Raw genomic sequence first — 16,440 nt, 5'->3', positions numbered from 1 at the left:
GTGTGTGTGTGTGTGTGTGTGTTTAAATCTGACATTTTTGCTTTACTTTTCCATAGTCAGAGGGTTGATACTGCTTCCAGTTTGTTTTACATTAGGAAGATCCAACAAAAGCTAAGTTTCTTTTTCTTCCTGCACACCTTCATTTTAAACCAAACTCCCTATGAAAGAGAAATTTCACTCACTGTTGAGTTTATTACCCTATTCAGCAATATGAAGAAGGTTACATTTATTAGAATACTTGGCAAAACATGTCACAGCTGAAATTATGTTAAGATTTATTCATGGAATTTATTTTCAAATTGGCCAGAAATTAATTAGTTTACTTTTACAATTATACTCTTTTTGCAGAAAATATTCCATAAACAATTTTTAGAAAATGAAAACTAGTTATAATTTTGTTTCTTTTAAGGTATATGACTTGTTACCTTAGTCCTTATAAGTATTTTGAGTACTAAACCATAAAATATGTTTTCCATTATGTAAATAATTGATCAAGTTAATGTCCTGACACTAATTGGATTTACTATATTTGCTCTGTTACAGATTTATGTATAATTATCAGTTTTTAAGACATGTACCAAGATTAAGCGATAGTTCCCATGAGTCTGTGTATATGCTAGAAAAAGGACTTTACAAAATGTTGATATTTCAACTTACCAAAATTTTTCATCATGAGCCAGCTGAAATATAAACCTCCAACGAGAAATCAGAGACAAGAATTTCTATATATTCATGCACCCATTTTGTCTTTGGAGTTCCTGATTTAGAATCTGCATCTAAATTGCCCTTTTAATTGCCATTACTCAAAGAGTCACTCACAGTTCATGTTTCATTAAAGATAGTTGTGACAAAACCCAGGTTGGATTTGATATCATATATGTTATACAGTAAGTGGACATTTTTGTTTTATATTTCCTTCCTCATTCTCATAAGGAACAATCACACAAAAGGTAGTTGAATTGATCAGGCTTTCTCTTATACACCAAAATCATGGTTTTGGAGGCCATTTTTCCAGGATTCTAGTATTTTAATCACTTAAGTCTTTTGATGTAAAATCCTCTGATTGATGAAACAGGATTATGTTTGATCATCAGCATTAAAGGCACTTTAAAAGCACATCTGTGAGATGAGTAATTAGGGACCCATCATTAATATGTGCTGGACACTTGTAACATGCCTCATATGACAAGTCCTAAACACATGGAATGATCCCATGAACCACTCCTCCTCCCACCTTGGACATAAGTTAGTTTGTTCTTGCTTTATAAAGAGAATCCTTGATTTTGTCTCTTGATTGCAACATTTTGATTTTATGATTGTTACTTCCAATATGCTCAGCCTCTCCTTTTAGGATTCTCTCTTGCCTTTGTAAAACAAAAAAGAGGGGAATTATTGTCTGTGCTTGTTTTAATATCTCACATTGGCATTAATCTTGCCAACTGATTAGAAGAAATAACACTGTAAATTATAGCATCCAGTGTTTCAAGATTTTATTCATTTTAAAAAGATTGTTTTTTTAAGAATAATAATGAAAATATATATGCCACTAAAAACAAAATACATTTTGGGGAAAAACACTTAGTTATTCAGAAAATAAACATTAAAGCAGCACATCATTTTAATATGCATATAATTGTCAAACTTCATATTGTGAAATTTAATTAAACGTGGTCTAACCATTTGGGTTTTGAAATACTAGGTCAAATACTAAGTGAAAGATGTGAGGGATCAATATTACCCTTCTGGCAGTTTTGTTTCAGCTATATAATAGCTTTCTTTGAAGGTGTGTAGAGAGCTACTGATATTTTACCTTCATCTAGAGGAAAATGCACATTCTCTAAAGGGTAAATCTATTAATTAGAGACCCATACAGCTCTCTTTCTTGCTGGTGTAATCGTTAAATTGATTTTTCCAGTCCATCATGTAATTGTTCCAGCGATGGAATCCTGCTTTCCACTCTTGTTCTGCTTCATCAATATTTCCTGTAGAACATGGAATAAGTTGCATTAATCTAAATTTTAATCTGCTTACATTAATTGAAAAATAATTTTGATTATAGATGCCATTTTTCTCCAAGTACACCACAGAGCAATTCTTTATTCATTACTTAATATCAGCTTCTATCTCTACCTGATAAATTTTTAATACAATTTTAATGCATATGTGAAAATATGAATAACATGTATGTAAAATTTCTATAAAATGTAAAAATAAATACAATGAAGAAATGGGTTCATATATAATACTATGTCAAATTACCTGACATGTTTCTTTAGCCTTCGAGAAGGTATGTAGATTCACTTTCATCAGTCAATCCTTTTCAAAATAACAAAAATCTCATGTAAAGCATTTTAAAAATATGTAATTATAGAGCAGAACATTATTGTTGGTAAAATGCTTACACATGAGTGTTCATCAATGCATAAAGAGAACTCTGAGGTTATCATCTCACACAGAATTTACACATAATACATTTTATTTAAATTCCAAACAATGTTTAGCTGTTGTTCTAGCTGCCTACTGTGTGAGAGCAGTTTATTAATTTCTTTGTAAAATAGAAAGATAACACAAATCTCTTTTCAAGCAGTTAACAAAGTATTCATATGTGTCTAGAGAAAGGAGTGTTTGGCCAGAAATAAAATGAGGCAATAAACGAAAAAAAGTTTTATGAATATCAAGAACATCAAAATCCTGATTTTTTTGAAAGTATATTAATATATGTGAAAATTAAAAACTCTAAATGTTTCTGATATAAGTAGACAGAACAGTAATGAGGTTTAATTTATATAAATCTGTAAGCATTTTATACATTTGTGATTATCTTCATTCTTAAATGTTTAAGATGCCGAGTCATAGTCATTAAACTGAAAAGAAAATTTTAAGTATGAAATTTAAATTCTTTAAATTTCAAGAATGTTGATGATAGGAACTGACAATTTATTTTAATATATACTTTTCCGTTTAAAAACTTTGAAATTAATGGTAATTTTGTAAGAAATTAATTTAGAGAAGACAATTCAATGATCTATTTTCGGTCTGCATGAAAATCAAAATGTATAAAACATCTGAATATTCATTAAATATCCTTTGTATTTTAAGATATATTTAGGTTTGGAGTATTTATAATGCTTGGACATTGGATAAATATTTGAGAATTTATATAAAATGTCCCACTGTTATATAAAAATAGCCTTTCAAAGATCAAACACTATAATTTTTTTTGGTTAATAATAGAACTTTCCTAAAGGGTCAAAAAACATTAAATGTGAAAAAAAGGATTTTAAATATCATACCAAATAATCCCCTTTTATTCTCCTTTAATGATAATTAAATGCTATTTTAAATGTTACTGACAAAATGAGGACTCTATAAAGTTAAAAAATAATAAAATTTTTATATAAAAAATAAGTTATTGGTAATTTAGCATTTAGGACATGAATTTTAATAATTACAGGAAAGATACTGGATCTGACTTCCTTTTCTTATTTGTGGAATGGTCCCAAATCTAGTGATTCATGTAAATTTAAATGTAAAGTTGTTTCATAATAATTATGTTTCATAATCAAATATCGATACATTTTAGTGTTTTGAAAAACTTTTTGTGCACAAATGCTGTGTAAACCTGAGGAATTTTTGTTTTGACTTTAAAAATAGTGTTGACTGAAACAATAAAATATGAAACATTTAATTATTTTCCAGCAAAATCCAAAAGAAGTTAAGATACCATAATAATAAGAAAATGAAGATTTTGAGGACTATATCCCAAACCAAAATTAGAAGTTTTTTCTCCTTTCCCATCTTCTCTTCCTCTTGTTCTTTATCTTATTTCTTCTCAATTTATACTAGCTTGCTTATTCCTAAGAACATAAAAATCTAGTCATAGGACAATGTCTCCATTATTTTCAACATCAGTGATAACCAGTGGCAAAACTTGAGTATGGAGAAATGTCACAGTTAAGGATTACACTTTTTCAAAATTATTCATTTATTTAAAATTTGAGAAAGGAAAGACCATTACAGCAAATCGTGTTTGATCTCAAGTTAATTTTAATAAAAGTATATCTTAGAACAGAGTGACACTGCTTAAAAAAAATGGGTTTCCTATATTGATCAAAATACAGGGTTTAAACTAGAAGTATAACTGAAAGCCATGAAAATAAATTTTGTCTGAATATAGTAATCATAGAAAATTAACCTTGTTTTATAATATTTCTCATCATAACCAGTCATATCTGAAAGTCCGTAAGTGTGCTAATTATAGTAATATGTTGTATCTGTACAAATATTCTTTGTTAGAAAGAAAAAAAGTTAATAAAATTTAGAATGACCAAGAAATGAAAGGAAATATAGAACATAGAAAACAAGTGAATGTTTAGCAATCAAATTAAAAGTAAAATATTGATTAACACCATGTTAATATTGATTAACATCCCTACTTTAATTGTTTAGAAATTATTTTCTATTTTTTAATGTCAATTTCAAAAGTAATATTGTCCATTCACCAGTCACCATGAACCCTCCCCCCCAAAAAATACCTATGTTGTCTTAACAAAAATGCTAATTTAGTTATATTTTGAGGAGGGAGCTATATAAGCATTACTCATATCATTTAATATTGAAGTGAAATTGTCTTCAAATAAGTTAATTCTTGGAATCCTCTTTCAACTTCTTTAGAAAGAAAGAATTATAACTTGAAGAGTTTTATTATCATTATTATTATTATTATTATTATTATTATTATTATTTTGTCTCTCTAGTGGTAATACTTTATGTTTTGGGCACTAGAAACAATGGAATTATCACTAAAATATATAAACTTAATTAACTTTTATGAAGAAGTACAGATCAGTTGATAGGCCTTCCCCAGTTTTTATGCAGAGTGTGATGTCCTCTTTATTCATTCCATACAATTTTGATATAATGTAAGTATGAACAAATATCTTCTCATTTGTAATATAAAAAATAGAGCAATACTATTTACTCATTATCTTCAACTTATGTCATTTAAATGACATATGCAAAATAAAGTAATATAGAAAAGTAAAAAGTAAAACAGCAAGGACAAATATATGGCAGAAATATAAATAAAAGAAAAAATAAGGGTTGCAATATGAATAACACAAGAAATTAATCAAGGTCAAAATCTTAAATAAGTAAATGACTATTAAGAAATAAGATTAAAAATCTTCACTACTAATGAAAGTAAAAATTCCAATGATTTTTAAACAAAGGAGTATCACAGTGAAACATAGGAACTAAAAGCACTATTGAAATATTTAATACATGTTAAGAAAAATAAATTGTAGAATTAAATTGTAGAATTTAATTCATCTCCATTGTTCCTTGAATACAAATTTCCATTTAGAGGTAAATTTAATTTGTCATGCTAAAACAGGAAAAAGCACTTTCATGGTAAGTTTTAAGGAATAAAACAAATATAAATAAAATATAAAGTATAAATGAATATAAGAGAAGCTAATATATTCTTGATACAATCAAGCAACGAAAGCAGCTATTTGGATATACAGTATTGCCTCAGAAGTGAAATTATTATTTTGATGCCATATAATACTTCCAGAAACTTTAAGTAGACTAGGTAGAAAAACTTGCATGCCATGAAATCTAATACTTTCAGGAATTAATAACCAGAACATGTCAGAATTCCATTTAAAATTACTAAATGGCTTTGCTTAAGATAGAATTTAAATTCCTTTGCATGACACACGAGACACTTCATCTCTGGTCCCTGCTTATCTGGCTTCTCCACTTATCCTTGGGATTAAGATTCAGTGCAGGTATCTTCTCTTAAAAGCTTTCCATGATCATGCACCCTGACTCCACCACTTCACTGTGAGTGAGCAAACTCTATCATTTTTATTTGTGTAGCTCTAGCTGATAGTGCAATTCCTAGGACACAGCAGAAGATGATAAGCTCTGTAAAAAATTATCAAATTAACTGATGAAAAAATAGAAAAAAAGAGAAATCATATTTCTACCAGATATTGCTATACATGTCATAACATGCTCTAGAAAATGCTCAGTAATTAGTGAAGAGTTAACTACCTAGGAAAGATAGTCCAATCAAACTCCATACACCTGTTTAATTGTTTAGAAATTATTTTCTATTTTTTTAATGTCAATTTCAAAAGTAATATTGTCCACTCACCAGTCACCATGTACCTACCACCCCCCCCAAAAAAAACATCTATCTTGAACAAAAATGCTAATTTAGTAATATTTTGAGGAAGGGACTATATAAGCATTACTCATACCAATGTGTAATTTGACAACACATTGATCTCCTAATATACATAGAAGTACATTTTATACTCTGAAGGCAAAGCTCCTCTTCAAAAATCCAGAGAAGAGTCAATAGGCTGGGCGCGGTGGCACATGCCTGTATTCCCAGCAGCTCACTAGGCTGAAACAGGAGGATCCCAAGTTCAAAGCCAGCCTCAGTGATTCTGAGGCACTAAGCAACTCAGTTGAGACCCTGTCTGTAAATAAAAATAAAAAATAGGGCTGGGGATATGCCTCAGTGGTCAAGTGCTCCTGAGTTCAATCCCTAGTACCAAAAAAAAAAAAAAAAAAAGAGTCAATGATTAGGCTTGCATTAATAAAACTAAATTCTTCGAGATTATGGATTGTTTTTATGTACTATAAAAAATAACAGAAAATGCAGTTTTTGTTTCCTGAAATATAACTGTTGAATGATAAAGTGAAAAATAAACACAGAGAATCTGAATATTTATGATAATAAGTGCATAAATTTATGATTTTATCTGAAGATTCCTTAGAAAAAGAGTAATCCTTTATATTTATGATAGCAATTTTAATATGAATATCTAAGGCATAATAATACACCACAAGTGTAATGAGTTCATATACATAAATATAAATGTATTTTAAAGTTTTTTATATATTCATGTATATGTCTTAATAAATACGTTCTATTAATTTGTTATTATTTTTAAATTTCTTATTATGCCTAGTATTAAATGAGATTGTTTCATTTTTTACAATTTCAGTTAGATGAGCAATTTAACTAAAATTATTTTAAAAGGCACAAAATATTTTCTAAAATATAAAACAGAGACAACCTGCTCTATGTGTGTGGGTTTTGGGGAGTATAAGAGGATCAATTTTTTTTGTTTGTTTGACAAGATACAAGATAAAGAGAAAGGAATAGCAATGGGAGAATAATAAGAAATAAGAAAAAGTAATTTCATATACATATGAACATAATTTGTTTAATTCACATTTTTGTAACCTTTGTTTTGCCCATATTTTATATTATTTGAGAAAAATGTTATTTTTTTCTTTAGGAGAATAATAATAATGATAAGGGTTTTTTTTGTTTTGTATTGTTTTGTTAATAAAAGTGATTGAGCAACTTGTCAGCAGAACTTAGTCAATTTATTTAAATCAGAGAAATTAGAAGATGTTTTAGCTCATTTGTTCTTCTGTTATGAAATGACACACATTGGGTGGCCTGTGCACAACAGAAAGGTACTTTTCACAGTTCTAAAAACATGATTAAGGCACCCACAGATTTGAAGTCTGGTGTAGTCCTGTTTCCTCTTTTATAGATGGCTGTCTTATCATGTGGGAGTCCCCCCTGTGTAGCAACAGAGAAGTTCTCTCAGACCTTTCTTATAAGGGCATTAATCCCATGATGAAATCTGTACTCTCATAACCTCATCACCTACCAAAGGTTGAACCTTGTAATACCACCACATGGTGGGGTAAGATTTCAGCATATGATTTTTAGAAGGACACAGACATTCAGATCACAGAAGGAGAGAATTAAAATACAGTTTGATCAATTGATCTAAATTTTTACTGGAGATAAGTTAGAAGACACGAAATTGACATTGAATTGTGCCAAGTATGATAATTAAAACACCGTAATTAATGTATTCGAGAGTTCATTAAAATTTATTTCATCCCCCATCTTATATTTATTTCCCTATCATGGACTAGTTATAAAAATTATCAGGGAATTCATATTTTTATGTAGTAGCTCACAAATGTATTAGATTTCCTATTTTAGTTTAAATGTGGGATGAGATGATAGAATGAACTACTTTAAATTCAGGTTGGGCATTGTGAAGACTTCTTGTACAATTAAGTTGATTTCATTATAAGTTACTCAACACCTTTGTCTTTGTTTTGATTTACTGTTAATGATGAGTGGAGAATTCAGACATATTAATACAATAAAATCAGTTTGATTTTTTATCTCCAAATCACCTGTCTGCTCTCATTTTTGGTTGTCAGTCTTACTTATTGATTTGCAAATAGAAGTAAATAACTACAAAGTAACCAATCCAAAAGATATCTGAACCTTTTCGATTTTTTATTTGGTGTTCTTTAATTTTAGCAAGCAACAGTATCCCATGATTTATTCAAAGGCCAATGGAAAAACCATTGTATCTAATATTTTTCTTTATTGGGATGATATAAAGGTCAAATAACTTCTTACTTTAAATAAATTTACTCTCATTTTTAATGGAAAAGACAATATCATTGAGGACAAATAATGGGTAATTTCTCTACTTACCTTTCTTTATTCAGATAAGCATGAGATATAGTGAAAAGCAGAATTTGATAAAATTGGAAACAAATACTGTAACTTTATTTTTTACAGGTGCATGCAATAGCTCCAAGGCATGGACTAAAGTATAGCCTGGAAGTGAAGTGCTAGAATTCATGTGTTTAAACAAGTTCTAAGAGTCAGTCTATTTGAGAACGTTTATTGCTCAAATGTAAACTATCACTGAAGTAGTACTTATAAAGTTTAGTGAGCTTCTGGTATTACATGAAGTAAACATTTTTGCTTTTAAGAAAACCAGTCAGTAGTTATCTTCTGAAATTTTCCTTTATTTGTAGGGCTACCTTAAAAAAATATCTAAGTCCTTCAGCTATCTTATCGACACTAATTTTCAAAAAATTAAATATGAAAATATTTAAAGTTTTGTGGCTGGAAAAAATAAGAGATGGCAAGAACATGTGTTCTTAAACTTTTTAATCCCCATACATTGTTTATTTATGAAACATAAAGCATGTAACTTCAAATTGGTTTTGTTTGTTTAAATGTAATGATTTTTAATTAATGAATCTATTGTTGATGTTACTACAATCATGGCATATATTTAGTTTACAACTTACAAATTCATATATTTAATATGAAAAGTGTTTTGGGGGAGGAATTTTTTAGAAGAAAAATGGTGATTAAATACAAAATTATCTTTTTAAGCCACCTTGGATCTAACCTTAGTGTGGTACTAGCCCAGAGCAAGTCAGGTATTTCTATAGAGCTCAGTGGGGCTCAAGCTCTGACATTGTCCAGCATTATTGCAAGCAGCAGCAGCTGGTCCAAAATATTGGAATGTGTTTATTCAACCTGCTTTGTAGCAGATTAGTATATTGACAAAGAGATTTTTGAAGCCTGTTTTCAATGTTTTCTAGTATTTGAGTTTTATTTTATCAACAAATAAATTACCATAGACAACTTGTGACGAAAAGGAATCAGTTTTTCATATAATAAATGAGTCATTTAAAATCACCATTGCCCTCTCCCCTCACTTATTTTCCTTCAAATTAGGATGCACTCATTCAAAATATTTTAAATAAAGATGAATATGTAGTCTGTGATATGTTAAATAGTATCTATTTGGGTCTCTTGGCAGATTAAATGGGTTACCTCATTGTTATTCACATGTGGAGGACACAAGGACTGCACTGTTGCTTTGCCAAGGGAGGCAGAGACCCATCTCTGGGTATATATTATGTCACACAACATTTGGCAATACACAGAGCACTGGTATGTAAGAAACATACCCTAAACAGATGGAGTACACAATCATAATGTTGATGAGTAATGTCTGATAATCAAAAGGCATATTAAACAATCCAGTGCATCTCTAAGATGTTCATATTTGTCTGAAACTAACCCCTAAAATCTCTAAACAAGAAAATAAAAACACACTATGTTGCAACATCCTATTTGTATAGTCTGAAAATTACAGACAACCATGACAATCAGAATGGTGGAACTCAGCAGCAATAGGTCAGCTGATTGAAAGTCAATTACCTTTATTTGAAAAGTAAAATTTAAAAATAGATTTGAGGAACAACATGAATTATTAATGACTGGGTATTTTAAAGCTTGGCAATGAATTGAATATGAATTTCATTCTTCTCAGAGACATCAAAGTAGGATGATATATGTCTGATCACTCAAGCTAATTAAAATATTTTCTCAGTAATGAATATTGAATTAATGATAATCAGAACTGATTTTTATAGTATTTCCTTATATAGTTTTAAGCAATTACACCCTGAAGATTAGTTAACCACATTTGTTTATAATATTATGTAATTTACACATGTGTGTATGTTCTTAAATACTTTCAATCTTAGATTCTTTAAAACATTTTGATTATGTTTTTAAATATGTAAATTTTGGAGCTCTTTCATTCCAAGGATTCTATTTAACAAATCAATTTTACCTATTTTTAGTACATACTTTTTAATTCTATATGTTGTTTATTTTATGTATTTATTCATATATTCATTAATTCATTCCATGATGATGGCTGAGTAAGTAGGGCCCAATTAAAATTTTATACTTCTCCAGGAGGAAAGTTATTTTTGATTTATTTATTTAACAACTAAAATACTACTAAAGTACTACTCATATAGTTAGTGCTCAAAACATATGTCTGAAGTTGCTGGAAAAAAATGTTATTAAAATTATGAACTCATTGGAATCAAGTAGCTGTAAAGTCATAATATTGAATATTAGCATTATTATATGAATAATGCCTCAAATAGTAGACCTCTTCTCACTTAGTTGCAATCTATTATTTAACCAAACGATAACAAACACACAAATACCTGTCATTTCCAAGACTTTGGGAAAAAACAGTGTCCAGAATCGGCATTGTTGAGCACGTAGTTTAGTGTGCACACTTGGAGATCCTGTGTTCAAGCTTAGGTACTTTTGTTCAGTGCTTTTGAAGACTGGCCATCTTGTGCTATTGTTCTGGGTCCCATTTGGATGCCTAAATATAGACATTTTATTTCTTTTAAGATAATTTTTAAATAAAATAAGAATATTCTTCTGTAAAACAGTCAACAAGCACTTTGAATCAGTCAAAAATGGTGATATATTTTGGTGATCTCAAACATAAGTGAACCGGGTTGATCATTTTTAGTATCTTGAAGCAGTGTATTAGTAAAAATTACATAAATTAAAATGTAAAGATGAGTCTATTGCATGCATTTATATGTAATATGTAAGGGAAAATATTTTCAAATTCAATAAAGTATTTATTGATTTATACCTAAACATGCTCAAAAGAACATGTAATTTTTGTTCCATTCTCTTCCCAGACCCAAACTTTTCACCATGAATATGAATACCATCTACTCAATGTTTGAGACACATCTCCTCATTATGTAGTGACCTCATTAATCTACGAAACTGCTTCATCTTACTTTTAGATCTTCTTATGTTCTCATAGATCTAATTGATTAAAAAAATCTTCAATTATTCCCTCTTGGGTTCAGAGTAAGGCTAAAAATATGGTGTAAGCCACATTGCTGAACTTATTTTTTTTTTAAAGAGAGAGAGAGAGAGAGAGAGAGAGAGAGAGAGAGAGAGAGAGAGAAAGAGAGAATTTTTTTAATATTTATTTTTTAGTTATGGGCAGATACAACATCTTTGTTTGTATTTGCTACTGAGGATCGAACCCGGGCCACACGCATGCCAGGTGAGCACGCCACCACTTGAGCCACATCCCCAGCCCTGCTGAACTTATTTTCACATTTTTTTTCATAAAGTAGCCAATAGGAACTAGGGACAATTCTCTGTAACTCTCAGCTCTATTTTACTTCTTTGCCTTTATTCCAGCTTCTAATTCTATTTGGAATTTCTTTATTTACCAATCTCATTGGTATACATTTATTTAAAAACTTCACAATATATTTTTGTTTATATTTCCAAATCTTTAATTGTGATTTCAATAAAAAGTTGACTCCATTTTTATTTTTAGGTTCATTTATACCTTTCTAGCACTCCACAAACATGATTACCAAGATGTCATAAAAATGGCTCTAAGTGGTTGATGGCTAATGTATAGGTTTCTCATTAATGCATCTTTATGTTTTTATTATTAGTTAGATACTAATCTAGGTTATAAAGATACAAATAAATATGGGACATATAGTTTTCCTCAGGGAATTCATAAGCAAAGACATTAATAGATGCAAAGAACCAACAGTACGAAGTATCCTGAACCATGTCTAAACAAAGGACACTATTTGTCAGAAGAAGGAGCATTCACTACATACTTGAAAGGAAACTACCTGGAAGAAAGGGATTCTGGTTGAAGTAAGAAGAGAAAATAAGAAACTGAATCAGAAAGGCAAGTGGGGAAGACTAGGGAAAAGAAAAAGAATAAAGAGAGACATGAGTAAAAAATTTGCTTCTTGGTTCAAATAATGATAAAAATATTATTTCAAATTCTAAGGTAGAAGAAGTTACCCTTAGAACTAAAAATTTAGGATACTTTTGTTATCAAATTAATATCTGGTAGCCTAGGTAAATAGTTTAGACTTTAGCTTGTATGGATTTACTACTCTTGAGGTATTTTTGATGAAAAGGTTGTCATGAATGCACTATTTTATAAATATTAATCTGAAGGTGGTCTTCATAGTAATTTTTAAAAAGTCTATGAAGTAAGTATAGTTCCTTCTACCAGACACAGAACACTACATTAATAAAGATAATCAATGAATGCAATCCTTTCTCTTAGGTTTATTTTTACCTTAAGCAAAAATACATGCAAACTCCATTTGAAATTTTCTGTTTAGTACCTCAAATTCTTCATCATTCAAATAGATCTGTAGATCATTAATAGAAATTTGGAAGTGTTAGTAGATATATGATTTTGGGGGACTTGGCGAAAGGTGTTAAGCAAAAGCCTCTGAACTCAGCAGAGTTATGGAAAGAAAAGCATTCATCCAGCATAGTTCTCAAGTGGCAGGTTTTGCCATCAAGAACTTGTATTGAATAAGCACCATAAACTCATATTTTATCATAGAAGCAGGCATACTCAACCGTGAATTCAGGAGCTTTAGAGATAAATAGCTTCCTGATGGACTAGTTGATTTTATGTAGCAATTGGATGATTTAATAAGGATTATTAATAACCATAGCTATTCAAGCTAAACCAAAATCATAGTAGGATTGAAACCTCCTGCTTTAGGGTGTTATTTGAGAGAGGTCAAGAAGAAAATTTCTCCAGATCACAGATGGCACACTTGTCTAGGAGAATTATGCAGTCTTTTTCTTTTCTTTTAAAGCTGTAGAAACTAACAAGTACAGCTGCTTGAGGCAGGATATTAAACCAGGAGAACCATTGGTCTGATTCGGTACAGCAATTCTAATGTTCCTAAATTGCCCACTTTCCTTCTAATTCCACTCTAATTAACTTATGGCACCGTTTTAACTGCACATTCATTTCTGGCTTCTACAAATGTGACTTAAACGGAGCTGACTTGTACTTGAGTTCAAGAGCAAAGCACTAATGGCACTGCCAGTGTTCATTTAACAAACTTTGTCCTATGATATAACTCATGACATTCCAAATTGTAAGTCAAAGATAATAAAATCCCTTTTCCTATGGATGCAGATATAGTTTTCAAAAAAATGATTGAAGTAGCTATTGAATCAATAGAGTATTTTAGTCTATAATTTGAAGAAATCTCCTAAGAATTGAAAACTGAACAAGAGATACATCTCTCTTCCTGTCTGCATCAATTAAAATGTTGTAAAATGAAGCATTTTTCCCAGGTAAAACAATTCTGAAACAATATATAATTTTGATTTCAAAACTATATGATAATTTTAAAACATCTTGAGTTGGCTATTTCTCAAATGTATTTTCTGCTTTTGCCTCAAAATAAGATGTCAAAGTGATTATACCTGAAAATTTTGAAGAAATACTGAAGATCATACTATATTTTTACTCTCAAGTTCTTTTTCTACTTTTTTGTTACACCAAATGATCTAAAGATGCTCTATTATAATTTGTCTCTTATGTAGGTTAAAAAGTTTGGAAGACACAACCTAAGACTGTAAAATAATCAGACTATTATCATCCAATATCTGTGCTATAGAAATTTACATGCATGTCTTTGATATTTGAGCACATATTAAAAAAGACATAGAAATGAATTGAAAAAAAAAATGAATTGATATAGGATGACCCTGTGGAGATGTATGATCTTACTTTTATGTATAAATTTTCTTGGGATGATAGTTATCTGAATCTTTCTACCCAATTCTAACATAGGAATTAAGATTTTTCTTGATTAAGAATTTAAAGGTTTATCATTTATAACTTGCTTAACATACTTAATTTTAATTACACACAGTAATTTTGAAATGCATATATTTCAATATGATTTAAAATCTAGTACAATGAATCCAGGTTATGTAATTTTAAATTGAAAAAAAACACTTGAAATATTTTTCTTTCATAAGAGGGTTGACTGGAGACAGTTTACATTAAATAATAACTTGAAAATGCAAATATTCTTGTATTCACATGACATATTACAACATGTTTAAATAAAAATATACCTTAAGAAATAGAATGGCTGTAAGAGAATTGGAATTTAGAAAATAAATTCATTAATTAATTCAACCAATATTTACGGAGTTTATATGGCATAAAATAATTTGAATAGCAGGAGATTTAACAGATAAAATAAAATGACTACATATTTCAGTTTTGATTCTATGAGAAAGATAGAAAACAAGCAAGAATATATGTATATATATATATATATATATATATATATATATATATACAAATATATATATAAAGTAAGATAGTAATAGGATCTAGAGATGATAAAAATGGGGAATGGGTTTAATAGGAAATGGCAAATAAGTTCAGTTGGAAGAAGTTGGTGGTGGAGTACATAATATAGACATTGGAGCCAGTTGCAATGGTACACAACTTTAATCCCAGCTGCTCATGAGGTACAAAGGTCACAGGTTCAAGGACAGCCTTGCAACTGGTAACTTAGCAAAAACTTGTCTTGGAAAAAAAAAAAAGGTCTGGGATGTAAGTTCATATTGAAATATATGCATTTCGAATGTTGATGAAACATTTGCCTAACATACTTTAGGGTTGGGGTTCAATCTTAAGTACCACAAAATAAATAAATACTGGCTTTTTTAGTTTTTTGAAGCTGATACTTAAATTTTTGTTATACATATTAATGAGTCATCATTTGATATTTGATACATGTGTACATTATATAATGTTTAAATTAAACATCTTCTGAAACATCTATAATTGCTTCATGTTTTTTGTTTGTTTCTGTTTTTGTACTGGGGATTGAACTCAGGGGCACTCAACCACTGAGTCACATCCCCAGCCCTACTTTGTATTTTATTTACAGACAGGGCCTCACTGAGTTGCTTAGCACCTCCCTCTTGCTGAGACTGGTTTTGAACTCATGATCCTTCTTCCTCAACCTCCAGAGGTGCTGAGATTATAGGTGTGTGCCAAGGATTCTGGCTTGCTTCATGGTTTTTATGATATGGATCTCTAACATTCCCCCAAAGGCTCATGTGTTGAAGGGTTGGCCCCCAATGCAGCAATCCCAATAGTGGAACTTTGGGGAGGTGATTGGATCATGAGAGCTCTAATATCATATTGAATTAATCCAATGATGAATTCATAGCTGTCTGTTCTACAGGGAGGTGAGGGAACTGTAGAATGTGAGACTTACTTGAAAGAAGTGGGACGTTAAAGCATGCTCTTGAGGATTATATCTTACTACCCTATCCCCTCTCTCTGCTTCCTGGATGCCAGGAGGTGAGCAGTTTTGTTCTGCCATCCACTCCCTGAAATGATATTCTGCTTCACCACAAGACCAGAAAAAACAGAGCCAAGTGGCCATCTACTGACATCTCTGAAACCATGAACCAATATAAATATTTCCACTTTTAAGTTGTTTTTCTCAGGTATTTTGTCACAGAAGTGAAAAACTGACTAACAATGGTGAAAAATCTTTTTTTCTAGCTTTTTGAGATACATAGTATATTATTATTATCTATTGTCACCTTACTGCAAAATATCACATTAGAACTTCTTACTTCTTTAGTAACTTACTACACATTGGTCAACTCTTCTCCATCCCTGGCTTTCCCCTTCTCACCCCATTTTTTGCTAATCACCATTCCATAGTGAACTACTATGAGATCACGCTTGTTATATTTTGAATGTTTGTTTTTTCCAGGCTTCTTTGATATAACCTCTAAGTCTTTGAAGTCTCACCTCAATCTGATAGGTTATGATAACAAAGAGCCCCCTGGTGAGTACCTGATAGTTTGGTTAATGAGGTAACTGA

At 30.2% G+C, this 16,440-nt stretch overlaps 1 protein-coding gene across 2 annotated transcripts in view; it reads right to left on the bottom strand.

Annotated features, from left to right (window-relative positions):
• Positions 1–1,596: 1,596 nt before the first annotated feature.
• The window catches only part of Bche (butyrylcholinesterase), a 69,040-nt gene continuing 54,196 nt past the window's right edge, over positions 1,597–16,440 (bottom strand). For both annotated transcript variants that reach the window (XM_076868284.2, XM_076868285.2), the window contains 2 exons: positions 10,903–11,069; positions 1,597–1,982 (listed from right to left, as the gene is read on the bottom strand). In XM_076868284.2, coding sequence (XP_076724399.2) covers positions 1,858–1,982; positions 10,903–11,069 — 292 coding nt within the window. In that variant the 3' untranslated portion in view covers positions 1,597–1,857. The remainder of the gene's footprint in view (positions 1,983–10,902; positions 11,070–16,440) is intronic.

Source organism: Callospermophilus lateralis, chromosome 10, assembly GCF_048772815.1.
Source record: "Callospermophilus lateralis isolate mCalLat2 chromosome 10, mCalLat2.hap1, whole genome shotgun sequence".
NCBI classification, from domain to species: domain Eukaryota; kingdom Metazoa; phylum Chordata; class Mammalia; order Rodentia; family Sciuridae; genus Callospermophilus; species Callospermophilus lateralis.
This window is presented reverse-complemented; position numbering and strand designations above follow the sequence as displayed.